The 27,590-nt window shown below is 36.6% G+C and overlaps 1 protein-coding gene across 4 annotated transcripts in view; it reads left to right on the top strand.

Annotated features, from left to right (window-relative positions):
- The window catches only part of KLHL13 (kelch like family member 13), a 224,081-nt gene that overhangs the window by 64,628 nt on the left and 131,863 nt on the right, over positions 1-27,590 (top strand). For 2 of the 4 annotated variants that reach the window (XM_080652634.1, XM_080652640.1), the window contains exons 2-3: positions 1,274-1,311; positions 11,943-12,016. In XM_080652634.1, coding sequence (XP_080508760.1) covers positions 11,967-12,016 — 50 coding nt within the window. In that variant the 5' untranslated portion in view covers positions 1,274-1,311; positions 11,943-11,966. The remainder of the gene's footprint in view (positions 1-1,273; positions 1,312-11,942; positions 12,017-27,590) is intronic. The other 2 variants (XM_080652639.1, XM_080652633.1) reach the window with 1 other exon arrangement.

Genomic DNA, 27,590 nt, shown 5'->3' with positions numbered 1-27,590 from the left:
GGACTTGTATGCATGCATATAAGCATAACCAATGGATACCCTATGTCTTTTGACTGGAGCATTTAATCCATTTACATTTAAGGTTATTGTTGACTAGAGGCCTGGTGCATGAAATTTGTGCACTTGGGGAGGGGGTCTCTCAGCCCAGCCTGCACCCTCTCGCAGTCCATGAGCCCTTGGGGGATGTCGGACTTACGGCTTAGGCCCGCTTCCCGCGGGGAGTGGGAGTAAGCCAGCAGTCAGACATCCTTAGCACTGCTGCAGAGGTGGGAGAGGCTCCCATCACCACAGTTGCGCTAACCAACCCTGAGCCCTGCTTCTGGCTGAGTGGTGCTCCCCCTGTGGGAGCGCACTGACCACCAGGGGGCAGCTCCTGCATTGAGTGTCTGTCCCTGGTGGTCAGTCCATGTCATAGTGACCATTCGTTCCACCGTTCAGTCAATTAGCCTTTTATTATAAAGGATAGGTACTTATTTATTGCCATTTTAATTTTTTATACCTGTTTCTCTTTATATATATTTCTTATTCTCATTACAGCAGTTCCTTTCACATTTCTTGCAGTACTGGTTTGGTGGTTAAAAAAAACTCCTTTAGCCTTTTTTTTGTCTGGAAAGCTCTTTATTTCACCATCTATTTCGTATGATAGCCTTGCTTGATATAGTAATCTTGGTTTCAGATCATTGCTTTTCATTATCTTGACTACTGCATGCCATCCCTTCTGGCCTGTAGAGTTTCTGATGAGAAATCAGCTGACAGCCTTATGGGAGCTCCTTTGTAGGTAACAAATTGCTTTTCTCTTGCTGCCTTTAAGATTCTCTCTTTGTCTTTAATTCTTGGCATTTTAATTATGATGTGACTGGCCATGGGCCTGTTTGGGTTCTTCTTGCTTGGGACTTTCTGTGCCTCCTGAACTTGTGTGACTTTTCCCTCTGCTGGGGCTGGGTGCCTTTGGAAAGGACCAAGATGTGCACCAGGGTCTGCTTTTCATAGCCCTGAGTCCAGGATTAGATCAGGCAAAGACTCAAAGCCTCCAGAAACCTGCCTCTGTCTGCATCCCATTAACACTCAAACTTGATTAGCCTCAGACTATCAACTTCTGGGGCCAGAGGTCTTCCAACAGGGTGGGGCAAGTGCCTTCTCCCCAGGCTAAAACCGCTTGGATAGCAAAAGATTTCCTCCGCAGCTTGAGGGAATGACTCAGAACAGGAAACTGGGGTGGCTGCCCTCTGAGCTCTAACCTCAGAACCCCTAACCCTGGCTTCTGCTCACACAGCTCCAGTCCACCCTGCCATCCTTCTGCCGGAGCCCAAGGTGAGTAGCTGCACATGAAATTTTGTTCAGTGGACCTTTGATAGAGTGCCTGAAATCCCAGCAATCTCTTGCTGGCAACCCTGCTGCTTTTCACTGTCAGATGTTATGTGGGCACCTTTCTCAGTTCTGACGCTCTGGACTGCAGAGTTCAGCTTGGGGTTTAAAACCCCAGAGTTCTCAGTGGGAACCCCCATAGCTGAGATATCTCTCTGGAAATTCAGCTGCTGTCTGTGAGAGCCTGGCCAGCCCTTTTGCACCTCTGCCCTTCTACCAGTCTCCATGTGGTCTCCACTTTGCATACTTGGTTATCAGGGTTCTCTTCCGCTAGTCTTCAGTTGATTTTTCAGAGTGGTTCTGTGTATTAGTTGTATTTCCAGTTTGGTCTTGGGAAAGTGTCAGTGTAGCTTCTACTTACTCTGCCACCAGTTTGGAATCCCTAGGAAAGGACTTCTTTAGTGCCACAGGTGAGCATGGTGTCTGTCCCATGTGGAAGCTGAATGATTTGTCACTCTAACATTTTAAAAAATGTATTGACTTTTTTTTGAGATAAAGAGAGAGAGGGAGAGAGAGAGCCATCGATTTTTTGTTCCACTTAATTATGCATTCAAACCTGCAACCTTGGCCTATGGGGATGGGGGATGCCTCTCTAACCAACTGATCTGCCTGGCCAGGGAGCTTGTAACATTTTAAAATATTAACTTTTGTATAATACACTATTTTTGTATAATAAACTATTTCATAAACAATAAAGTCTGTTTCTCAGACTTCAGATTTTACCATTTCAAGATTATTTAAAAATGTTAGTGATATGCTGCTGTATATAACTTTATTTAGAGAATTGCAATTATATCCTATTTTTCTATATTTTGCAGTTTTTTGTTTTGTAGTGTTTAGCACTTTTCTTCTTTTTTTTTTAAATATATTTTATTGATTTTTTACAGAGAGGAAGGGAGAGGGATAGAGAGCTAGAAACATCGATGAGAGAGAAACATCGATCAGCTGCCTCCTGCACATCCCCTACTGGGGATGTGCCCGCAACCAAGGTACATGCCCTTGACCGGAATCGAACCTGGGAACCTTCAGTCCACAGGCCGACGCTCTATCCACTGAGCCAAACCAGTCAGGGCAGCACTTTTCTTTAAAATTAAAAAAAAAAGTGATTTCAGCCATAGCTGGTTTGGCTCAGTGGATAAAGCATCAGCCTGTGGACTGAAAGGTCCTGGGTTTGATTCCGGTCAAGGGCACATGCCTGGGTTGTGGGTTCGATCCCTAGTGGGAGGCAGCCGACCAATGATTCTCTCTCATCATTGATGTTTCTATCTCTCTCTCCCTCTCCATTCCTCTCTGAAATAAATACAATATATTTAAAAAAATTGATTTCAGAGGGGAAGGAAGGGGGAGAGAGATATAGAAACATCAATGATGAGAGACAATTATTGACTGGCTGCCTTCTGCATGCCCCACATTGGGAATTGAGCCAGTGAACCATGACTTACTGGTTCATAGGTCAATGTTCAACCACTGAGCCACACCGGCTGGGCTGTTTAGCACTTTTCACTGGTCTTTTCTGTCAGCTTTTCTGAACACAGTACTTACAAAATTTAACTTAAAGATGGACTATTATACAAGTGCTTTATTTCTTTTATACAACAGTTTAGTTCATAAGCAATTACCTGGTATAAAATTGGTTAGCTATATCAAATCTCATTATTTTAAAGCTATTGGTTCTTGTACATGGTAGGAAAGAGTGAGATGGTAGATTTTAATTAAATTCTAAATCATAAACTGGAATCTCTCTCTGAAATATCATCTAACTATTTGATAAGTGCTTGAGAAATATAAGATTTGTGAATTACTTACAATAAATGTTTAAGAGTAAAATTGGTTGAAGTTATGCAACATATCTCAACTATCAGAAAGAGTCTTGTCAGTTTTATTTCTGGTGAGCTCAGTAGAATTTTTAAGGGCAAAACCACATTTAAATCTCTCAAGTGTGTGCTCTGAGTAATGAGGTGTTTCCCTTTTACTAGTATTCATGAGAGTATCATGGCCATGGAGAAGTGTGGTTTTTAAATTACAATGCATGCTTAGTTATATTTTTGTCCTGTCTTTTCTTTCAGTCTTTGAAAACATTTTTTTTAAAATGCTGACCTTTATATGTTATGTCTTGTCTGCTCATCTACATAGCTCTTATTTTAGGGAAGAGAAAATGTATTATACGTTTTTGTTTCTTTTTAAATATTTCAAACACACATAAAAGTACAGAGACCAATAGAACCACCACTTAGCTACATAATACCTTAATATTGGTCCAGTGCATGAATTTGTGCATGGGTGGGGTCTGGCCAGCCTGGCCAGGGGGAGGGGACATGGGCGGTTGGCTGGCCTGCCTGCTGGTCGAACTCCTGGTCAAGGGGACAATTTGCATATTATCCTTTTATTATATAGGATATACACTGAGTGGCCAGATTATTATGCATTCAGAGATCATAATAATCTGGCCACTCAGTGTATATACATATAATGTGTCTATATATACATATACATATGGTATTATCTTACATGCTTTTGAAATTTATTGCATAGTATTATACTTTTTCAGTTTACATTTTTATTTAATGGCATGCTTTTCAGATTTACCTGCTCTAGTATTTCCCATTATAGAAATACAATAAAACAAAAATATTTATTTCCACCTTATATCCCTGTCCAACTGCCACCTATTTTTCTGCTCCTTATTAAAGCACAATACTCAGTATTGTGTGTACTTGTTTCCTCTCATTCTTTCTTACTAGTAAACCCACACTAATCAAACTTTTTCTCTACCATTTCAAAGAAACCACTCTTATCAAGGTGTCCAGTGACCTCTATCAAGTTCTCATATCTCAGTTTTTCAGGGTAGAACTTCAGTGACACAGGTTGGAGTATCTGACAAACTGGATTACTCCTTTCTTCATACAATTAACACTTTATTTTACATTCTAGGTTACTACATCTTCCTGGTGTCCTCTATGTCATGGCCACTCCCTCCTTACTCATTTTGCTGGATCATCCTTGTTTTTTATTTTGAAATAAATTCAACAGAAGAGTGTAGAATGAAAGTGAATATTACCCTCAAATCCAAATTCCCTGTCACTAATAATGGACATAAACAGACTTTGTGTGTGTGCGTGCGTGTGTGTGTGTGTGTGTGTGAATTTCATAAGTGAAAGCAATGCCTCATTTAAAATTGTTTTTCTTTTTATTAGTGATTTGTATTTCTTTTATGTGTACTTCTTGTTTGTATTACTTGCTCAGCTTTACAATAGTATTTTATTGTTTATTTATTAGTTGTGTGTCTATTTTAAAATCATTAGACCTCTGTTGTCTGTCATGTATATGGTGACTATTTTTTTTTCCTGGTTTATCAAATGCCATTTGATTTTGTGGTATTTTTGAAGTACAGAGTTATAGTTTTTTATATAATTAGACTTAACAGTTTTTTTATGGTTTCTAGATTTTGGGTGCTGCTTACTTCCTCACTACATGATTATAAATAACTTCACTTGAGTTTACTTTGGTACATTTCAGTTTTATTTTTTACCTTTAAACCTTTGATCCTTCTGGAATTTATTTAGGTTACTCACATGTAAACTGCAGTAGTGTACAACCAATTTGTTTTTCTAAATGGCTATCCAATTATTCCCCAATTATTTTTAATCATCCCCTTTTCCCTTGTTTGGAAGCCACTTGTGCCATAGAATCATTTCCTGGTGTATTTGAGTTCCCCATAAGTTCCTGAAAGAATTTATTTTTGTTTTATTTTTCAAACCACTGAAGTGTGGTTCTCCCCATCCATATTGACTCTTTTAAAAAGATCATCATTTACTTTATAAACTATTAAATCAATTAACATTATCTTCTTTGGTCTCAGCAGAGTTTGAAATAGTTGAATTTCTTCCAACTACTCTTCTGTACCACACTTCTCAACTTTTATCTCACAATTCTCTTACTTTCCCTCCTACCTATTCTCTCCCTTTTTTCTTTGCTAGCTTGTCTTCCTGTTTCTTGTACAACATTGTTCTTTGGAATTCCACCTTTCCATGGCAAATAAAATCCTGAGTAATATTTCCCAATCTCATCACTTCAACTATTATTTAATGGCTAAATATTCCTATATTTTCATTGTAGGTCTAATATAAATGTCTATATATCCAGTTTTCTATTAGTTACTATGTTGTGTGTCCTAGGGTATTTCAATATGCCTATGTCAAACCATTGTTCTCCTTGCTTTCAATATTTTTCTTTCTTCTCTGAACCCTACCTCACTTGATATCATCACCATTTCACTCAGTTACATATATAGATTTTGTCTTTGATGTCCCCTTTTCCTTTTGATATCTGACCGTGATCTTCAGTTGTAAGTTCTAGTTCTCCCTGGCTATGCCACTGTCTGTGCCCTTTTTTTCATGTCTTGTCTATGGAAGTAGTTTATTAACTAGTCTCCATACTTCTCTCTCTCTCTCTCTCTCTCTCTCTCTCTCTCTCTCTCTCTCTCTCTCTCTCTCTCTTTCTCCCCTATGTTGCAGGCAGTGTTAATTAAACCTTATAAACAGTAGGTTTTAGTTAAATCCTGCATAAATTGATCACATGTGTTTATATCCTCTCCTTTCTTATCTCCATTAAAATTAAAGTAATGAAATGGAAAAAAAATTCAAAAGATCAGAGAACAGGAGTGGAAACATTGACAGATGTAAGGTTGAAACTAATTTTTTAGTTAGAGACAAGGAAGTTACAACTTCATTATCTCGCCCTACATGAACATTTGAGAGAAACCAACTAATTCGTCCTCTATAACTCCTAATGTTTCAAAACTTGGAGGCGCCTGATCTGGGGAAGGCAGAAATGAGTCATGAGATTGAAAAGTTGGGCTGTATCTTGAAAGTCTTTATAATAAGTGGCTAGAGTCCAAGTCTTGTTGCCCACTCTCTGCTCCTCAGAGGATCAAAGGTTTCTTATATGGAGAATTTGAATGGGAGCACCCCAGATTCAGAGATCTAAGTGCAGCAGGTAGATTGGTTGAAAATACAGGATTAAATGAAAATATGCATGCCTAATTTTAGGACCTATATTTCTACCCAAGATGCAGTTGTTTCTTCTTTTTTTTTTTTGCTTTTATTTTTTAAAATTATTTTCAATTTTATTTTATTGTTTAAAGTATTACAAACAGTAGTACATATATCGCCTTTTTTTCCCCCATTGACCTTACCCCACTCCCTCCCATACTCCCTGGCACATGCCCTCACCCCCACCCCCCAATGTCTTGGGTCCATTGGTTGTGCTTGTATGCATGCATACAAGTCCTTCAGTTGATCTCTTTCCCCACTTCCCCAGCACTCCTCAGCCTTCCCGCTATAATTTGATAGTCTGTTCCATGCTTTACTACCTCTGTATCTATCTTTTTATTCATCAGGTTATAATGTTATTTATTTTCCATAAATGAGTGAGATCATGTGTTATTTTTCTTTCATTGCCTGGCTTATTTCACTTAGCATAATGTTCTCCAGGTCCATCCATGCTGCTGCAAATGGTAAGAATTCCTTCTTTTTTATAGCAGTGTAATATTCCATTGAGTAGATGTACCATAGTTTTCTAATCCACTCATGTGCTGATGGGCATTTAGGCTGTTTCCAATCTTAGCTATTGTAAATTGTGCTGCTATGAACATAGGGGGCATATATCCTTTCTGATTGGTGTTTCTAGTTTCTTGGGGTATATTCCTAGAAGTGGGATTACTGGGTCAAATGGGAGTTCTATTTTTAGTTTTTTGAGGAAACTCCATACTGTTTTTCACAGTGGCTGCACCAGTCTGCATTCCCACCAGCAGTGCACGAGGGTTCCTTTTTCTCCGCATCCTCCCCAGCACTTGTCTTCTGTTGATTTGTTGATGATAGCCATTCTGACAGGTGTGAGATGGTACCGCATTGTTGTTTTGATTTTCATCTCTCAGATAATTAGTGACATTGAGCAAGTTTTCATATGTCCTTGCCCTTCCTTTCGTCTTCTTTCCAAAAGTATCAATTTAGGTCCGTTGCCCATTTTTTTTATTGGATTGTTTATTTTCCTTTTGTTATGTTGTATGAGTTCCCTGTAAATGTTGGAGATTAAACCTTTATCAGTGATAACATTAGCAAATATGTTTTCCCATGCAGTGGTCTTTCTTATTGTTTTGTTGATCGTTTCTTTTGCTGTGCAGAAGCTTTTTATTTTGATGTAGTCCCATTTGTTTATTTTCTCTTTAGTTTCCATTGCCCTAGGAGTGGTATCGGTGAAGAAATTGCTTCGGCATTTGTCCCAGATTTCGCTGCCTGTGGATTCCTCTAGTATTTTTATGGTTTCCCATCTTATGTTTAAGACCTTTATCCATTTTGAGTTTATTTTTGTGTATGGTGTAAGTTGGTGGTCTAGTTTCATTTTTTTTGCATGTATCTGTCCAATTTTCCCAACACCATTTATTGAAGAGACTGTCTTGACTCCATTGTATGTTCATGCCTCCTTTGTCAAACATTAATTGAGCATAGTGGTTTGGGTCGATTTCTGGTTTCTCTATTCTATTCCATTGGTCTATATGTCTCTTCTTGTGCCAGTACCAGGCAGGTTTGAGAACAGTGGCTTTGTAATACAGATTGAAATCTGGTATTGAGATCCCACCTACTTTTTTCTTTTTTCTCAGGATTGCTACAGCTATTCAGGGTCTTTTTAAATTCCAGATGAATTTTTGGAGAGTTCATTCTAGGTCTGTGAAATATGCCATTGGTATTTTAATGGGGAGTGTATTGAATCTATAGATTGCATTGGGTAGTATGGACATTTTAATGATGTTGATTCTCCCAATCCATGAACATGGTATGTTCTTCCATCTGTTTACGTCTTCCTCTATCTCTTTTTTCAGTGTCCTGTAGTTTTCTGCGTATAGGTCTTTTACCTCCTTAGTTAAGTTTATTCCTAGGTATTTTAAATTTTTTGGTGTGATGGTAAATGGGATTGCTTTTTTAGTCTCTCTTTCTGTAAGTTCACTATTGGTGTATAGAAATGCTATAGATTTCTTGGCGTTAATTTTGTATCCTGCTACATTGCCGAATTCATTTATTAAGTCTATTAGTTTTTTGATGGAGTCTTTCGGGTTTTTTATGTACAATATCATGTCATCTGCATATAAGGACAGCTTTACTTCTTCTTTTCCAATTTGGATGCCTTTTTTTTTTCTTCTTCTTGTCTAATTGCAATGGCTAATACTTCTAATACTATGTCGAACAGGAGTGGTGAGAGTGGGCATCCCTGTCTTGTTCCTGTTCTTAGGGAAAATGGTTTTAATTTTTGCCCATTGAGTGTGATGTTGGCTGTGGTTTTGTCATATATGGCTTTTATTATGTTGAGGTATGATCCTTCTATTCCTACCATGCTGAGAGTTTTTATCTAGAAAGGGTGTTGGATTTTCTCAAATGATTTTTCTGCATCAATTTATATGACTATGTGATTTTTATCTCTTAATTTGTTTATGTGATATATCACATTTATTGATTTGCAGATATTTACCATCTTTGCATCCCCTTGATAAATCCTACTTGGTCATGTTGTATGATCTTTCTGATGTACTGCTGGATCTGATTTGCTAGAATTTTGTTGAAGATTTTGGCATCTATGTTCATGAGGGATATTGGCCTGTAATTCTCTTTCATTGTGTTGTCTTTATCTGGTTTTGGTATTGGCGTGATGCGGCTTCATAGAATGAGCTTGGAAGTGTTCCTTACTCTTGAATTTTTTGGTATAGTCTGAGGATAGGTTTTAGTTCTTCCTTGAATGTTTGGTAAATCTCCCCTGTTAAGCCCTCTGGCCCCGGTCTTTTGTTATCTGGAAGTTTTTTGATGACTGCTTCAATTTCTTCCATAGTTACTGGCCCATTGAAATTTTTAGATTCTACTTGATTGAATTTTGGAAGGTTGTATTTTTCTAGGAATATGTCCATTTCCTCCAGGTTGTCCTGTTTGTTGGAATAGAGTTGTTCATATTATTTTTTAACAATCCTTTGTATTTCTGTGGGGTCTGTTGTTTTTTCTCTTCTTTCATTTCTGATTTTGTTTATTTGGGTCCTCTCTCTTTGCTTCTTGATGAGCCTGGCTAGAGGTTCATCAATCTTGTTTATCCTTTCAGAGAACCAGCTCTTGGTTTTGTTGATCTTTTGTATTATTTATTTATTTATTCATTTGGTCTCTATGTCATTTATCTTTACTCTGATCTTTATTATTTCCTTCCTTCTGCTTATGCTGGGCTTTTCTTGTTGCTCCCTTTTTAAGTCTTGGAGTGGTATGGCTTATTCCCTGGGTGTTGTGGTTATAGGGTCTGGCAGGTATCCAATTCTTCCTGATTGAAGGTAAGGGTAGGCTTCAGATCACAGCCACTCTCCCTTTCAAGATGGCGTCGTCTCTGTGGCAGAGCTGGCTGCTCCAGGAGAGATTTCAGTAGCAATGGAGCCTGCCAGGTCAGGGGAGCCCAATCCGGCAGTCCCCAACAGTCCTTTGGAATATAGCTGTCCCTCACCCACAAATATATACTCCCCGTGCGACCACACACTCTCCTTTTGTTCTCTCACTCACACACTATCTTGCAGCCTGCCTTCCCATCGACAGCGATTTTCCTATCTCCCTAATAGTAATCTTGATATAGTTGGATTTTTTTTTTCTTGGCTCATCTTCTAAAAAACCATAACCTAAACAAAATTAAAATTCCTCAACACCTACAACTCTCTTGACACTAAAGCATTTTTAGAAAAGGTAAGTCAAAGTCAGTTGATTTTGAAATGCTTAAATTTTTTAAAAATTTTATTTAGTCCGCTCAATTTTTAAAATTGTGGTAGGATTATAAGCATAGAATAGGACTATGAAATAAATATAAATGTTATATTGTCATTTGATTTGTTTCATTTTTAGAGTCATGAAGACACAAGAAGTATAGTGTTTTATTTCCTTCTCCTTCTTTCGCTATTGTCTCTAAATTAAGGGACAGAAAGTGGGCAAGGAACAATGAACACAACATTTTTTTTCTCAAGCTTAATTATTTTAGTTCTTCACATCATTTTACAACAAACATAATTATATAAACAAATTAAATTGCGTCTTCCCAATGCAATAAAGTGATTTTTAATTAAAATTTTTAATGTTGACATTATTGCAGATGTACCCCATTTCCACCCCTTTGCCCACCTCCACTTAGCCTTGCCTCCTCCTCACTTGGCCTTCACTACACTATTATCCATGTCCATGGGATATGTATATACTAGTATGTTCTCTAGCTAATCTCTTCAACTTCTTTATCCAGTCACTCCCACCCTTACCTGTTTGTCTCCTGCCAGTCTGTTCCACTTTGTTTGTTTATTTTGCTCTTTAGATTCCACATGTTAGTGAGATCATATGGTATTTGTCTTTCTCTGCTGACTTATTTCTCTTAGCATAATAGTCTCCAGGTCTATCCATTCTGTTCCTTCTTTTTAAAGCCACAAAGTATTCCATTGTGTATATATACCATTGCTTTTTAATCCTCTCAACTGCTGATGGACCACCTGGGCTGTTTCCATATCTTAGCTATTGTGAATAATGTTATGATGAACATAGAGGTGCATATATTCTTTCTGATAGGTGTTTCAGGATTCTTAGGATATATTCATGGAAGTGGGTTCATTGGATCAAATGGAAGTTCCATTTTTAATTTCTTGAGGAAACTCCATACTGTCTTCCACAGTGGCTTCACCAGTTTGCACTCCCACCTACAGTTCTCGAGGGTTCCTTTTTTTCCACATTCTTGCCAACATTGATAATTAGTGACCTTGAGCATTCTTTCATATGTCTATTGGTCATCTATATGTCCTTAATTAAATACATTTTTGTTTCCCAATGTATTTGAAATTAATAAAATACATTATATATACTCTACATCTGCAACACAAAGTATTCACATTACTAAAAACCAGTATATTAATTAGATAAAGTTCAGTTTACTACAAACTACCTCCTCCTTTCCCATAAAAAAATCAACAGGCACGACCAAAACAGAAATTCAGTGCAGATCAGGAAAACAATGCTTTTACCCCCACTACCTATTTTATGTCTTTAGATTTAAAATATTATACCTTTCTAGCCTTAATTTTGACCTATCGCTTCTAAAATTGTGGGCCCTGCTATGGGCTTCTCAGGCCTTTAGTTTCCCTGGTAAAATGGAAATTAGTCCTGTCAGTATCTACTTGGCAAATGTTTGCCTCAACCCTTTGCTTTAACTTCTTTTGTCTAACCCAACTTCACACAGACTCCTCAGTTCTTCTGACTTTCATTTAATCCAACTTCTGTATACTTGGTTGTTTTTCCATGGGTAATTGTTAGCTAATGATTTCACATGAAATTTAGTCAATACTATTTAATGATTCAGTATGGCATTTTGTAGATTTTGACTATTGCAGATTGAGTTTCTTAATTTCCTTTATTTTCTAAGTTATATTTTGCATTTCTGTCACAAAATATTTAAAATACTACAAAAATAACACAATTAGAAACTTCTAGTATTGATTTTCATAGTAAATATTGACTTATTTTCCTCTTGAACAGATTCTTATCCAACTTGTGGAGGTGATGGATCAACTGCATCTAGGGGAATCAGTTGCTGCAGTTCTCCGTAACAGGTATATTTATGGAAACAATTTACTTTATATGTTACATAATGTCTCTCCTGCCCATTGATATATCTAACATAGTTTCTACTCAATAAGTATTTGTTGAATGACTGGAATGAAATAAAAGTATTTGCTATATGAATGAATAAAAATGATTGACAAAGAAAGGGAATGATGAGCATGCTAGTGATCGTATGTTCTGAACTAATGAACAAATAAAAAATATACATAGAAATCATAATTAGTATAAATTGTGAACACATAGAATTCAGTCAGTGGAGCTATTGTTTGAAATTTTAGTTTTAAAGCATATCAATGAATGAATACTGGTATCCATTGCATAAGAATAGATGTCTTAACAAGTATTTTTAAAATAGTATTGCTCTATGATTGTGTGTACGTTTCTGTTATTTAAATTTCCAGTGAGTCTTACCACTATGCTCGACACCTGAAAATAATATAAAATTATATTGGATGTCAACTGTAATTGAAAAATACAATTTAAAAATATCCAATTAAAATTTTACAGCGGATCATGAGAATTTCAGAGCTTCCTCTGACAATTTAGACTTTTAAATTCATGGTTCAAAGAAACATACACAGCCTTTGCTTTGTAGGTATGGAAGAATATCCCTTATTCTCAATAGTTTAGTTGTACGGTTTGGGTGAAGCATTTGAAATAATGTGATGGAATTGTCTATATCATGGTTTTGACACTTAGTAATGGTGTAACCTTGGGAAATTTTCTCCATTGCTCTGTGCCTTAAGTTCCTTATCTATGAAATGGGAATAATAATAATACCTATATTTTAGGATTATTTTGAGATTAAATAAGTGTCTATTGTGTGTATGTAGTGGGGGGAGAGAGAAATAGAGAAAAGGGGGATGAAGTATTAAAATATAAATGTGTTATTTTAACTATTTTGAAAATATAATAATTGTGTTTTTGACATTTAAGATACTTTAAAATATAGGTGTGTCTTAAAAGAATATAAAATAAGTGGAAAGGTTGAAGTAGGAAGTAAAAATATATAAAGTCATTATTGTTTGTCAAATACTACACTAGGAATTTCACATAATAATCTCATTAGGCAAATATCATATGAAGGGTGACTATTTGTTGGAATGTGTTATCTCATCTGGGCATGGGGTTGTAAGGTAGACTTGCTCAGAGACCCAGAAAGCAAGAAAATCATAGTGGGATAATGTATGGGCATACTGGGTGAAAAGATAGAAGACAATAATAATTGGGAGATGTTGAATTCATAATGGAGAATTGAGTATGAAGAGTTCAAGCACTGTTGAATGGGAAGGTCAGGAAAGGAAATGGTAGGAGAGGTTCAAGTTGGTAACTGAAGTGGTTATAGCATACTTGAATTTGTTTCTTTTCATTATTTTTATTGAGGTATAATTACATACGCTAAAATAAACACAATCCAGTTCAAAATGTAAAACAATTCCATCCCACCAGAGAATTCCCTTGTGCCCATTTCTAGTCCATATCCCTCCACTCTTACTAAGAGAACCACTATTCTGACTTATATATCTTGAATTAGTTTGCTTGTTCTTAAACTTCATGTAAATGGAGTCAGACACTGTGTATTCTTTTGTGTATGGCTTCTTTCTTTCAAAATGTTTTTGAATCTATCATTGCTATGGTATCAGTCCTTCTTTTTGTTGTTGTGTAGATTCCATTGTTTAAATGTACCACAATTTGTTTATCCATTTTCTTGTTGATAGTCTTTTAAAGTTCCATTATTTAGTTCTTATGAATAAAGCTGTTATTGACATTTTTATTTATTTATTTTTTAATATATTTTATTGCTTTTTTACAGAGAGGAAGGGAGAGGGAGAGAGAGTCAGAAACATCGATGAGAGAGAAACATCAATCAGCTGCCTCCTGCACATCCCCTACTGGGGATGTGCCTGCAACCAAGGTACATGCCCTTGACTGGAATTGAACCTGGGACCCTTGAGTCCACAGGCCGACGCTCTATCCACTGAGCCAAACCGGTTAGGGCTTGACATTTTTAAATAAATATTTTTGTATCCATATACACTCATTTAGTTTTTATATGTACCTAGCAGTGGGATTGCTGGGTCATAGGATATATATATTTAAGTTATCATTAATAGAAACTGCCAAATGCTTTTCTGAAGTGATGGTGCCATTGTCTACTCTGACCAGTTATAAGTGAAAATCCTCTCTAACTCTTGATATTGTTAGCCTCTTTAATTTTAGCCATTCTCTTGGGATAAATGGTGATGGAAGGAGATTTGACTTGAAGTGGTAAACACACAAAACAATATACAGATTATGTATTATAGAAATGTACTTCTAAAACCTATATAATTTAATTAATCAATGCCACTTCAATAAATTAAATAAAAATATGGGTTATATTCTTTTGAGTTTTAAAATTTATTCTGTATATTTAGATGTGTGTATTATAAATATTTTCTTCTAATCTGTGGCTTTCCATCCCATAGTCTTATTTGTGTCTTTTTTTTAAAATATATTTTATTGATATTTTACAGAGAGGAAGGGAGAGGGATAGAGAGCTAGAAATATCGATGAGAGAGAAACATCGATCAGCTGCCTCCTGCACACCCCCCACTGGGGATGTGCCCGCAACCAAGGTACATGCCCTTGACCGGAATCGAACCCGGGACCCTTCAGTCCACAGGCCGACGCTCTATCCACTGAGCCAAACCGGTTTCGGCTGTGTCTTTTGATTAGCACAAGTTTTTTGACGAAGGTTAATTTATCATACAGTATTTTTCTTTTATGCTTAGTGCTTTTTGCATCTTGTCCAAGAAATATTTGCCCTCTCAAATTTCAGGCTTTTTTCAGGAAGTTTTATGGTTTTAACCTTCACATTATAAGTGCATTCTTGACCAGAAACAAAAGAAATGAACTTATGGCCTAGATTTCAAATAGAATCTAGATAATTAGTAAGAACATTTTATAAAAAAGAAGTCTCTTTGTCCTTTTAATTCTAACTTAATGCCTTTGTAAGTGGCATGGTAAATGAATTGTAACCTAAGTGATACTTGGCAAACCATAAGGATCTAGTCTTATGATCCTAGTTTATAACACAGTAGCTTTTGGTTTCCTACTTTTGTAATCTTTCTTATTATAAATAAGACTCCTTTGAAAGAAACAGATAATCCTGATACTAAATAAATTGATTTAGAGCATAGAAACTATAGACAAACCCCCAATATATTTATGATGCTACCTAATTAAAATATCGAAGCCTGAGAAAAATGGTGCTTGTGTGCATACACACATTACAAACCAATTTTGAATTATAAATAAAATACAAATCAAACACACTTAAGAATATCTGAAAATAATTAACCATTTGTGACCAAGAAAGTTTATTCTAGAGTGTGAATACTTTCATACTATGAAGTTATTCATGATGCATCCTCTGTCAATAGTTTTCAGAAAAAGAAAAGGGGAACAGTAAATGCTGGAGGTGCTTGAAAAAACTCAATGCCCATTTTAAGAATGAAAAAGTTAGTGATAGAAGCTTTTTCTCTTAACAAGAAATATATATATATATATATATATATATATATATATATATATATATATATGAAACCAACAATCCAGAAGCAACAAAACAAAGATGCCTACACCCACCATTATTTAATACTAGAGGCCTTGTGCACAAATTCATGCACAGGTGGGGTCCCTCAGTGTGGCCTGCGGAGATCGGGCCCCAGCTTGCACCCCCAGCCTCGCAGCCCTGCAGCCCACCTGGCACCCTGCCTTGGCCAGGCACCGCCCCCTCACCTGCTCCAATGTCCTACCTGCAGGGTGATTGATCAGGGCGGGGGGGGGGTGCCCAGCTCCCTCAGCACCTGGGAGCCAGGCAATGACCCTGCCTGCGCCCCCTCGCTGCCACCACTGGTTTCCGTCTGCGGGGTGATCAAAGGGCGATCGGGTCCCCGCTCGCACCCACCTTGGCCTGGTGCTGCCCACTCACCTGCTCCACCATCCCGCCATGGTCCCACTCTCTTTGGGGCTCATCGAGGCTGGCAGCGCCTCCACTGCTGCCCACTGCCAGCGCTGCATCACCAACACCCGCCATGTTCTGCGCCGGGCCCTTGGTGGTCAGCACATGTCATAGTGAGCAGTCAAACTCCTGGTCTTCCAGTCCATCGACCGCCAGAGGGGACAATTTGCATTTTAGGCTTTTATTATATAGGATATATCTATAAATTATGGTCAGTGTCAATAAAGAGGCATTGTTAATGGAAAAGAGAAGACAAAAAATGATCAAGTTTTAGAATCATGTACCTATGGAAGCTAAGACTTGAAAACAACTTCTTAGTTGATAGACTTTTATTGAGTTCTGAAAAGTAGTTAGATATAAGATAAAAATTAAAACCAGTAACTTTTATTTATATTAGAAGTGATCATTTAGAAGATATAATGGAAAATAATCCATTTAGAAAAGCAATAAAACATAAATATGTAGTAATAATCCCAACAGAACCATGTCTAGGACTTAATGTGATGAAAATTGAAAAAATTGACTGAGAAATAGAAAAGAAGATATTTTAAAAATAGAGAGACATACCGTAGTATTGAATTTAAAAACTAAATTTTGGGGAGTGGTAAACTCTTCCTGAATTGTTATGTAGATTTAACATGAATTTAATAGGATATTTAAAATTTTGACAGTGATTATTCAATAAGATAAGGAATGTATTAAAGAAATGTATCCCCATTGCTTTATACAATGTTTGGCATGTACTAATTGCTGCTCAAAAATCTAATGATTTGTTCTGTTTATTATTTAACAAACATTTGTTGTACAATGATAAGAGCTAAACACTTTCATGTCCTAAAATATGAAAAGTGATGAAACTTTATTCTCATTGAGCTTGAATTTTGGTGGAGGTATTGGTGTGGTCAGAGAAAACAACAAAAATATATGTACAGAAGGAAATTGCTATGAAAAATTAATAAAGCAGATAGAAAGATAGAGAATTAAGGATTGCAGGATAGCATTAACTTCTTACTAGTCTTAGAGGTTTTTCATCTTGCAATCTACCATTCATCATATTTACTATATTTGAAGTTCTATTCCAGTGATTTATGAGGTACAGAGGGAGGTCAGCTATATGTGGCTTGCTTTGCTGCAAAGAGCATCTTGATCTGAGCAGCATCCTTCTGCATACATTATAGTAATGTCTGGGAGGGGCACATTGTGGTAAAAGTCACCCATTTGGTGTTGTGGTGGTGTTTTCTGATGTTCCTAGCTCTATTAAGGATTTCTACAAGAATCTATAAAGCTCTGTGTTCAAGTTTTCTGAAAGTATTCTTTGACAAATAAAACATAGCATAAAATATTGTCTTGTATTTGGAATACAGGAAAAAGAATGCGAAACACAATGTAATCAGATTTTCAGTCCTTTAACGAATATTATATATCACTTACCGTGCAAGGTATTAGGGATGTAGCAATGAATGGTGATACGTGGATCCCTGCTTGTTAGGTTGCTACTGTAGTAGGCAAAATAAGAAATGAGGAGAGTCTGAACAATGGTAATAGCAGTGGAAATGAATCAGAGGGGGGATGGAGTCATGAAATATTTAAGGATAAATTTGACAATATTTGGCATTCAACCAGATTCTTCACACTCTAGTCAAAGTGATCTTTTAAATTTGCTAATCTAATAATGTCACCCAGATTGCCCTTTCCTTCCTCTGACTATTGAAATCCCACCTGTTCTTTAAGACCCAGATCAAATTCCATGTCCTGTCTAAACTAAAGCCTTCCACAATCAATCCATCCAGATTACTAGGGAGGTCTCCTTTGTCTCTGAGCTGTTTTACCCCTGCAATGATTTTTATCACATTCAGTTCTGCATTGAAGTAATTTGAATGTGTCTTTGCTTACAACATCATTAAGAGAGCTTTTTTCTTTAATTAACCCTATTGTTGAAAGTATTAACAATGTCCCCCCTTTTCCCCTATTCACCCCCTCCACCCTACTCCCATCCCCTCCCAGGCTTTCACTGCACCATTGTCTGTGTCCATGGGTTATGCATATATGCATGGAGCTTTTTTAGAGAACTGTATCTAATCTATATTTATTTTATATTGTATACTACACAGGATTTTGTGCATAATAGACATTCATTAAAAATTTGTAGCCCTAGCTGGTGTGGCTCAGTTGGTTGGGCATCATCTGATGCACTGAAATGTTGCTGGTTCCATTCCAGGTCAGGGCACATGCCTGGGTTGCAGGCTGGATCCCTGGTAGGGGTCATGCAGAAGGCAACTGATCGATGTTTCTCTCTTTCCCTTCCTCTCTAAAAAGTCAATGAAAATATTAAAAAAATATAATAGTAATGTGTAGAAGTTATTACATTTATCAGCAATTATTTGTTACTAATCATTTTATTTGGTCAAATTGTTTAGGTAGTTTGGTTTCCCAAAGTCAACTCTTACTTATATTTAAGTAAGTGAATATTAAGTGACAGTTATTAAAATTGTAAAATAGATTAATGAAATTTATTACAGATTCTAGGAATAAGCTCAGACATTTTTCTTACCAATGTAATATGTAATCTCTCCTTAATAGTGTATGATGTCAAGGGAATGCAGGACTTTGAAAGAGGTCATTTGATATTTTACAATATTGAGCCTTTACTATTTGTTAAACACTGTCATTATCTGTAAAATTTAAGGATTGGAAGATCTAAACCTTTTTAGTTTTAAAAGTCTGGAATTATTCTTTAAACCTAAGCACATAGTAGATGATAAATAAACACATCTTGGATTAAATTTGATGATGACCAGTCATTGAGGATAACTCCTTTTATTACAGTTTTCATAAGTTGGCCTCATAAACTTATTTAAAATGTTGAGTTATAAATTATTGAATTTGTTGGGGTGATGGCTTTGTAAAACTTCAATGAAGATATGTTTGTTATACACTTTTTAAGGATTAAGAATTTATAAGGATCTAGTTTTACCTTTGCTGAAGGAAGTGAGGCAATGATTATAATAAGGTAAAACCTTTGGCTAGAAAATCCCTATAAGGATTATAATATGAGGGCAACACACAAATTTCTGTATACTTTATACCCATGGTTGGCAAACTGCGGCTCGCGAGCCACATGCGGCTCTTTGGCCCCTTGAATGTGGCTCTTCCACAACATACCACGGCCTGGGCGAGTCTGTTTTGAAGAAGTGGTGTTAGAAGAAGTTTAAGTTTAAAAAATTTGGCTCTCAAAAGAAATTTCAATCGTTGTACTGTTGATATTGGCTCTGTTGACTAATGAGTTTGCCGACCACTGCTTTATACAATGGACTTTTATTTAGGCTCAGAAATTCTGTAGGTTTTTGTTACCCATTTTTATTGTCCTAATATATTGCAGTAAGGTACATGTGCAGTTTATCAGCATATTTTTTCCTCTCACTGAAGAGTTATACATGTTTTCATACAAAGGACATGGACTTGTTAGTAATGTTGCATGTGATCTCTTTAGAGGAATTTTCTAAGCCACAGAAAGTGTTTCTGTTCCTAGGGAGAGGAGTTACTACCCTGACTCCCCATCTTCTACCTCTGTCTTAAATGTAGCTGTTCATAATTCTGTACAAATTCCTCATGTTCTTTCTGAGTAATCTTATCTACAGACATTACTTCTATCCCAAACTATATGCTGAAACCTACACATTTATATCTTGAGTCTACGTCTTTTTTATGAGCTCCAAAGTAAAAGTTTATTTCTTTTCTCTACCACTTTGTTTGTTTGTGTTTTTTTTTAGATTTTTAGATTTTTTTAAAAATTATTTTTAAAGTGTTTTTATTGTTTAAAGTATTACATGTAGTAGTACATATATCTCCTTTTTTTCCCCATTGACCTTCCCCCAGCCTCCTCTACCCCCTGTCGCATACCCTCATCGCACCCCCCCACAGTGTCTTGTGTCCATTGGTTGTGCTTATATGCATGCATACAAGTCCTTTGGTTGATCTCTTTCCTCCTCTTCCCAACACTCCCCTGCTTTCCCACTGTAATTTGACAGTCTGTTCGGTGCTTCACTGCCTCTGTATCTATCTTTTTGTTCATCAGGTTATAATGTTCTTTATTTTCAATAAATGAGTGAGATCATGTGTTATTTTTCTTTCATTGCCTGGCTTATTTCACTTAATATAATGCAATCCAGGTCCATCCATGCTGCCGCAAATGGTAGGAACTCCTTTTTTTTTTTAATGCAGCGTAGTATTCCATTGTGTAGATGTACCATAGTTTTCTAATCCACTCATCTGCTGATGTGCATTTGGGCTGTTTCCAAATCGTAGCTATGGTGGATTATGCTGCTATGAACATAGGGATGCATATAGCCTTTCTGATTCGTGTTTCTAGTTTCTTGGGATACATTCCTAGAAGTGGGGTTACTGGGTCAAATGGGAGTTCCATTTTTATTTTTTTGAGGAAACTCCATACTGTTCTCCACAGTGGCTACACCAGTCTGAATTCCCACCAGCAGTGCACGAGGGTTCATTTTTCTCCGCATCATCCCCAGCACTTGTCGTTTGTTGATTTGTTGATGATTGCCATTCTGACAGGTGAAGTGTGAGATGGTACCGCATTGTCGTTTTGATTTGCATCTCTCGAATAATTAGTGACTGAGCATGATTTCATAGGTCTCTTGGCCTTCCTTCTGTCTTCTTTCTAAAAGATTCTATTTAGGTCCGTTGCCCATTTTCTTATTGGATCAATTATCTTCCTTTTATTAAGTTGTATAAGTTCCCTGTAGATGTTGGAGATTAAACCTTGTTCAGTGATAACATTTGCAAATACGTTCTCCCATACAGTGGGCTTTCTTGTTGTTTTATTGATGGTTTGTTTTGCTGTACAAAAGCTTTTTATTTTGATGTGGTCCCATTTGTTTATTTTCTCTTTAGTTTCCATTGCCCTAGGAGCGGTATCTGTGAAGAAATTGCTTCGGCATATGTTTGAGATTTCTCTGCATGGGGATTCCTCTGGTATTTTTATGGTTTCCCGTCTTATGTTTAAATCCTGTATCCATTTTGAGTTTATTTTTATGTATGGTATAATTTGGTGGTCTAGTTTCATTTTTTTGCATGTATCTGTCCAATTTTTCCAACACCATTTATTGAAGAGATTGTCTTGACTCCATTGTATGTTCATGCCTCCTTTGTCAAATATTAATTGAGCATAGTGGTTTGGGTGGATATCTGGGTTCTCTATTCTATTCCATTGGTCTATATGTCTGTTCTTGTGCCAGTACCAGGCTGTTTTGAGAACAGGGGCTTTGTAATACAGCTTGAAATCTGGTATTGAGATCCCACCTACTTTGTTCTTCTTTCTCAGGATTGCTGCAGCTATTCAGGGTCTTTTTAAATTCCAGATGAATTTTTGGAGAGTTCATTCTAGGTCTGTGAAATATGCCATTGGTATTTTAATGGGGAGTGCATTGAATCTATAGGTTGCTTTGGGTAGTATGGACATTTTAATGATGTTGATTCTCCCAATCCATGAACATGGTATGTTCTTCCATCTGTTTATGTCTTCCTCTATCTCTTTTTTCAGTGTTCTTCGGATTTCTGCGTATAGGTCTTTTACCTCCTTAGTTAAGTTTATTCCTAGGTATCTTAATTTTTTTGGTGTGATGGTAAATGGGATTGCTTTTTTAGTCTCTCTTTCTGTAAGTTCACTATTGGTGTATAGAAATGCCTAGACACATAAACAAATTGAGAGATAAAAATCACATAGTCATATCAATTGATGCAGAAAAAGCATTTGACAAAATCCAACACCCTTTCTTGATAAAAACTCTCAACAAGGTGGGAATAGAAGGATCATACCTCAACATAATAAAAGCTATATATGATAAACCCACAGCTAACATCATACTCAATGGGCAAAAACTAAAACTATTTCCCCTAAGAACAGGAACAAGACAGGGATGCTCACTCTCACCATTCCTGTTCCACATCGTACTGGAAGTATTATCCATTGCAATTAGACAAGAAGAAGAAATAAAAGGCATCCAAATTGGAAAAGAAGAAGTAAAGCTGTCCTTATATTCAGATGACATGATATTGTGCATAAAAAACCCGAATGACTCCATCAAAAAACTAATAGACTTAATAAATGAATTCGGCAATGTAGCAGGATACAAAATTAACGCCAAGAAATCTATGGCATTTCTATACACCAATAGTGAACTTACAGAAAGAGAAACTAAAAAAGCAATCCCATTTACCATCGCACCAAAAAAATTAAGATACCTAGGAATAAACTTAAGTAAGGAGGTAAAAGACCTATACGCAGAAAACTACAGGACACTGAAAAAAGAGATAGAGGAAGACGTAAACAGATGGAAGAACATACCATGTTCATGGATTGGGAGAATCGACATCATTAAAATGTCCATACTACCCAATGCAACCTATAGATTCAATGCACTGCTCATTAAAATACCAATGGCATATTTCACAAACCTAGAAAGAACTCTCCAAAAATTCATCTGGAATAAAAAAAGACCCCAAATAACTGCAGCATTCCTGAGAAAGAAGAACAAAGTAGGTGGGATCTCAATACCAGATTTCAAGCTGTATTACAAAGCCCCTGTTCTCAAAACTGTCTGGTACTGGTACAAGAACAGACATATAAATCAATGGAATAGAATAGAGAACCCAGAAATCAAGCCAAACCACTATGCCAAATTAATATTTGACAAAGGAGGCATGAACATACAGTGGAGTCAAGAGAGTCTCTTCAATAAATGGTGTTGGGAAAATTGGACAGATACATGCAAAAAAATGAAACTAGACCACCAACTTACACCATACACAAAAATAAACTCAAAATGGATACAAGACTTAAACATACAACGAGAAACCATAAAAATATTAGAGGAATCCACAGGCAGAAAAATCTCTGACATATGCCTAAGCAATTTCTTCACTGATACTGCTCATAGGGCAATGGAAACTAAAGAGAAAATAAACAAATGGGACTATATCAAAATAAAAAGCTTTTGCACAGCAAAGGAGACCATCAATAAAACAACAAGAATACCCAGTGCATGGGAGAACATATTTACCAATGATATCAAAGATAAGGGTTTAATCTCCAACATTTACAGGGAACTCATGCAGCTTAACAAAAAGAAGATAAACAACCCAATCAAAAAATGGGCAACTGATCTAAATAGACACTTTACCAAAGAAGACAGAAGGAAGGCTAAGAGACATATGAAAACCTGCTCAAAGTCCCTAATCATCAGAGAGATGCAAATCAAAACAACATTGCGGTACCATCTCACACCTGTCAGAATGGCTATTATCAACAAATCAACAAATGATAAGTGCTGGCAAGGATGTGGAGAAAAAGGAACCCTCATGCACTGCTGGTCGGATTACAGACTGGTGCAGCCACTGTGGAGAACAGTATGGAGTTTCCTCAGAAAACTAAAAATGGAATTCCCATTTGACCAGCTGATCCCACTTCTAGGAATATATCCCAAGAAACTAGAAACACGAATCAGAAAGGATATATGCACCCCTATGTTCATAGCAGCACAATTCACCATAGCTAAGATTTGGAAACAGCCTAAGTGCCCCTCAGCAGATGAGTGGATTAAAAAACTGTGGTATATCTACACAATGGAATACTATGCTGGGGTAAAAAAGAAGGAGTTCTTACCATTTGCAACAACATGGATGGAGATGGAGATCATTATGCTAAGTGAAATAAACCAGGCATAGAAAGATAAATATCACATGATCTCACTCATTTGTGGAATATAATGAACAACATAAACTGATGAACAAAAAAAGATCCAGAGACAGAGAAACATCAATCAGAACGTCAAACATCAGGGAAGGTAGGTGAGGGTGGTGGTAAGGGGGAGAGATCAACCAAAGGACTTATATGCATGCATGTAAGCCTAATCAATGGACACAGACAACAGGGGGGTAGGGCATGAATGGGAGGTGGGGGATAATGGGGGAATAAGGACACACATGTAATACCTTAATCAATAAAGAAATTTAAAAAAAAGAAATGCCATAGATTTCTTGATTTTAATTTTGTATCCTGCTACATTGCAAAATTCATTTATTAAGTCTAATAATTTTTTGATGGAGTCTTTAGGGTTTTTTATGTACAATATCATGTCATCTGCAAATAAGGAGAGCTTTACTTCTTCTTTTCCAATTTGGATCCCTTTTATTTCTTCTTCTTGTCTAATTGCAATGGCTAATATTTCCAGTACTATGTCAAACAGGAGTGGTGAGAGTGGGCATCCCTGTCTTGTTCCTGTTCTTAGGGGAAATGGTTTTAGTTTTTGCCCATTGAGTATGATGTCAGCTATGGGTTTATCATATATGGCTTTTATTATGTTGAGGTATGATCCTTCTATTCCCACCTTGTTGAGAGTTTTTATCAAGAAAGGGTGTTGGATTTTGTCAAATGCTTTTTCTGCATCAATTGATATGACTATGTGATTTTTATCTCTTAATTTGTTTAGGTGATGTATCACATTTATTGATTTGTGGATGTTGTACCATCCTTGCATTCCTGGGATAAATCCTACTTGGTCATGCTGTATGATCTTTCTGATGTACTGCTGGATCCAATTTGCTATAATTTTGTTAAGGATTTTGGCATCTACGTTCATAAGGGATATTGGCCTGTAATTCTCTTTCTTTGTGTTGTCCTCATCTGGTTTTGGTGTTAGCGTGATGCTGGCTTCATAGAAGGGGCATGGAAGTGTTCCTTCCTCTTGAATTTTTTGGAATAGTCTGAGGAGGATAGGTTTCAGTTCTTCCTTGAATGTTTGGTAAAACTCCCCTGTGAAGCCGTCTGGCCCTAGGCTTTTTTTTGCTGGAAGCTTTTTGATGACTGCTTCCATTTCTTCCATAGTTAATTGCCTATAGAGATGTTTAGATTCTTCGTGATTGAGTTTTAGAAGGTTATATTTTTCTAGGAATATGTCCATTTCCTCCAGGATGCCCAGTTTGTTGGAATAGAATTGTTCATAGTATTTTTTTAACAATCCATTGTATTTTGGTGGGGTCTGTTGTTATTTCACCTCTTTCATTTCTGATTTTGTTTATTTTGGTCCTCTCTCTTTGCTTCTTGGTGAGCCTGGCTAGAGGTTCATCAATCTTGTTTATCCTTTCAAAGAACCAGCTCTTGGTTTTGTTGATCTTTTGTATTGTTTTTTTTTTCTCTATGACGTTTATCTCCACTCTGATCTTTATTATTTCCTTCCTTCTGCGTACACTGGGCTTTTCTTGTTGCTCTCTTTCTAATTCTTTGAGTTGTAGGGTTAGGTAATTTATTACCATTGTTTCTTGTTTTTTGCAGTAGGCTTGTAGAGCTATGAACTTTCCTCTCAAGACTGCTTTTGTTGTGTCCCATAGATTTTGGATTGTTGTGTTTTCATTGTCGTTTGTTGCCATGATGTTTTTTATTTCTTCTTTGATCTGTCTGGTAACCCAGTTATTGTTTAATGGCATGTTGTTTAGTCTCCATGTGTTTGATTTCTTTGGATTGTTTTTATTGTACTTGATTTCCACTCTTATGCCACTGTGAGCTGAGAAGATGCTTGATATGATTTCTATCTTCTTGAATTTGAAGAGTCTTTGCCTACAACCCAATATATGGTCTGTCTTTGAAAATGACCCATGTGCACTTGAGAAGAATGTATACTCTGTGGCTTTGGGGTGAAATGTTCTGAAGATGTCAATTAATTCCATCTGATCTAGTGAGTCATTTAGGATTGATGTTTCTTTGCTGATTTTTTGTTTAGAGGATTTGTCCAAAGGGGATCGTGGGGTATTAAAGTCTCCTACTATAATTGTATTGCTGTCAATCTCTCTCTTGATATCCTCCAGAAGATTTATTATGTATTTGGGGCTCCTGTATCGGGTGTGTATATGTTTACCAGAGTTATTTTCTCTTGTTGGATTGCTCCATTTAGTATTATGAAGTGGCCTTCCTTATCTCTTGTTATGTCCTTCATTTTGAGATCTAATTTGTCAGATATAAGTATTGCTACCTCAGCTTTTTTTTTCATTTCCATTAGACTTAAAAACCTTTTTCCACCCCTTCACCCTCAGTGTGTGTGCCTTTTTTTTTCTGAGGTAGGTTACTTTTAGACAGCAGATATATGAGTTGTGTTTTCTTATCCAATTCGTTACCCTATGTCTTTTGATTGGGGCGCTTAATCCATTTGCATTTAAAGTTATTATTGATAGGTACTTATTTGTTGCCATTTTTATTCTTTAACCCTGTGTTCCTCCTTCGCTTCCTATTTCTTTTTTTTACAGCAGACCCTGTAGCATTTCTTGCATTGATGGTTTGGTGGTAATAAATTCCCTTAGTCCTTTTTTGTCTGTGAAGCTCCTGATTTCACCTTCAATTTTGATTGATAGCCTTGCTAGGTACAGTATTCTTAGATTCAGACCCTTCCTTTGCATGACTTTGTATATTTCATTCCATTCCCTTCAGGCCTGATGAGTTTCTGTTGAGAAATCAGTTGCTAGTCTGATGGGGGTTCCTTTGTATGTAACTTTCTGTCTCTCTCTGGCCACTTTTAAGATTTTTACTTTGTCGTTGGTATTTGCCAATTTAATTATAATGTGCCTTGGTGTCGGTCTTTTGGGGTTCATTTTGCTTGGGACTCTGTGAGCTTCTTGGATTTGTGTGGGTTTTTTCTTCCCTATATCAGGGAAGTTTTCTGTCATTATTTCTTCAAACAGGTTTTCTATTCCTTGCTCAGTTTCCTCTCCTTCTGGAACCCCTACTATGTGGATGTTGTTTTGTTTTGTGTTCTTCCAAAGTTCCCCTAGTCTCTCCTCCTGCTTTTTAAATTTTATTCTGGAAGCTGCTCTACTTGGGTATTTTTTCCTACCCTGTCTTTTAGCTCACTGATGCAGTCCTCTGCTTCGTCTACTCTACTCTTGATGCTTTCTATTGAGTTCTTTACAGCAGCGATGTCATTTTTCATTTCTTTTTGGTTCTTCTTCATTTCCTCTTGGTTCTTACACATATTGTTGAATTTGTCTTCCATTATTTTCAGCCACCTTATGACCATTTCTCTGAATTTTTTCTCTGACAGGTTGCTTGCCTCCATTTCGTTTACTTTCTGTCCTAGTGATGCCTCCTTTTCTTTTTTTATGTGGGCTTTTTGTTTGTCTCCTCATTGTGTCTTTTCTCCGTGTGTCTGGTTATGTAGTTCTCTCTCTCCTGCATTGATTTAAAGGCACAAAATACAACACAGCCAGGTACAACACACAAGGCACTGAACAGAAATGTATTCAGGATATTAATATCCCCAAATAAAGGTGACCACCAGAGAAAAGCAAATTATAGGATAGGAGAGAAAGAAGAGAAAAAAAAAAGAAAGGAGTACAAAAATGAAATTGGGAAAATGAAAAAAAAATAGAGAAAAGAAAGAGAATAAGAAGGAAGAGGGGAACAAACTATATATATGGGAAGAAAACTCCAATAGAAGAGCCACTAATCCCAACAAATGCCAGCAACAAGTACCTGGAGATGAATACAAATT

Source organism: Plecotus auritus, assembly GCF_963455305.1.
Source record: "Plecotus auritus genome assembly, chromosome: X".
Classification (NCBI taxonomy): domain Eukaryota; kingdom Metazoa; phylum Chordata; class Mammalia; order Chiroptera; family Vespertilionidae; genus Plecotus; species Plecotus auritus.
This window is presented reverse-complemented; position numbering and strand designations above follow the sequence as displayed.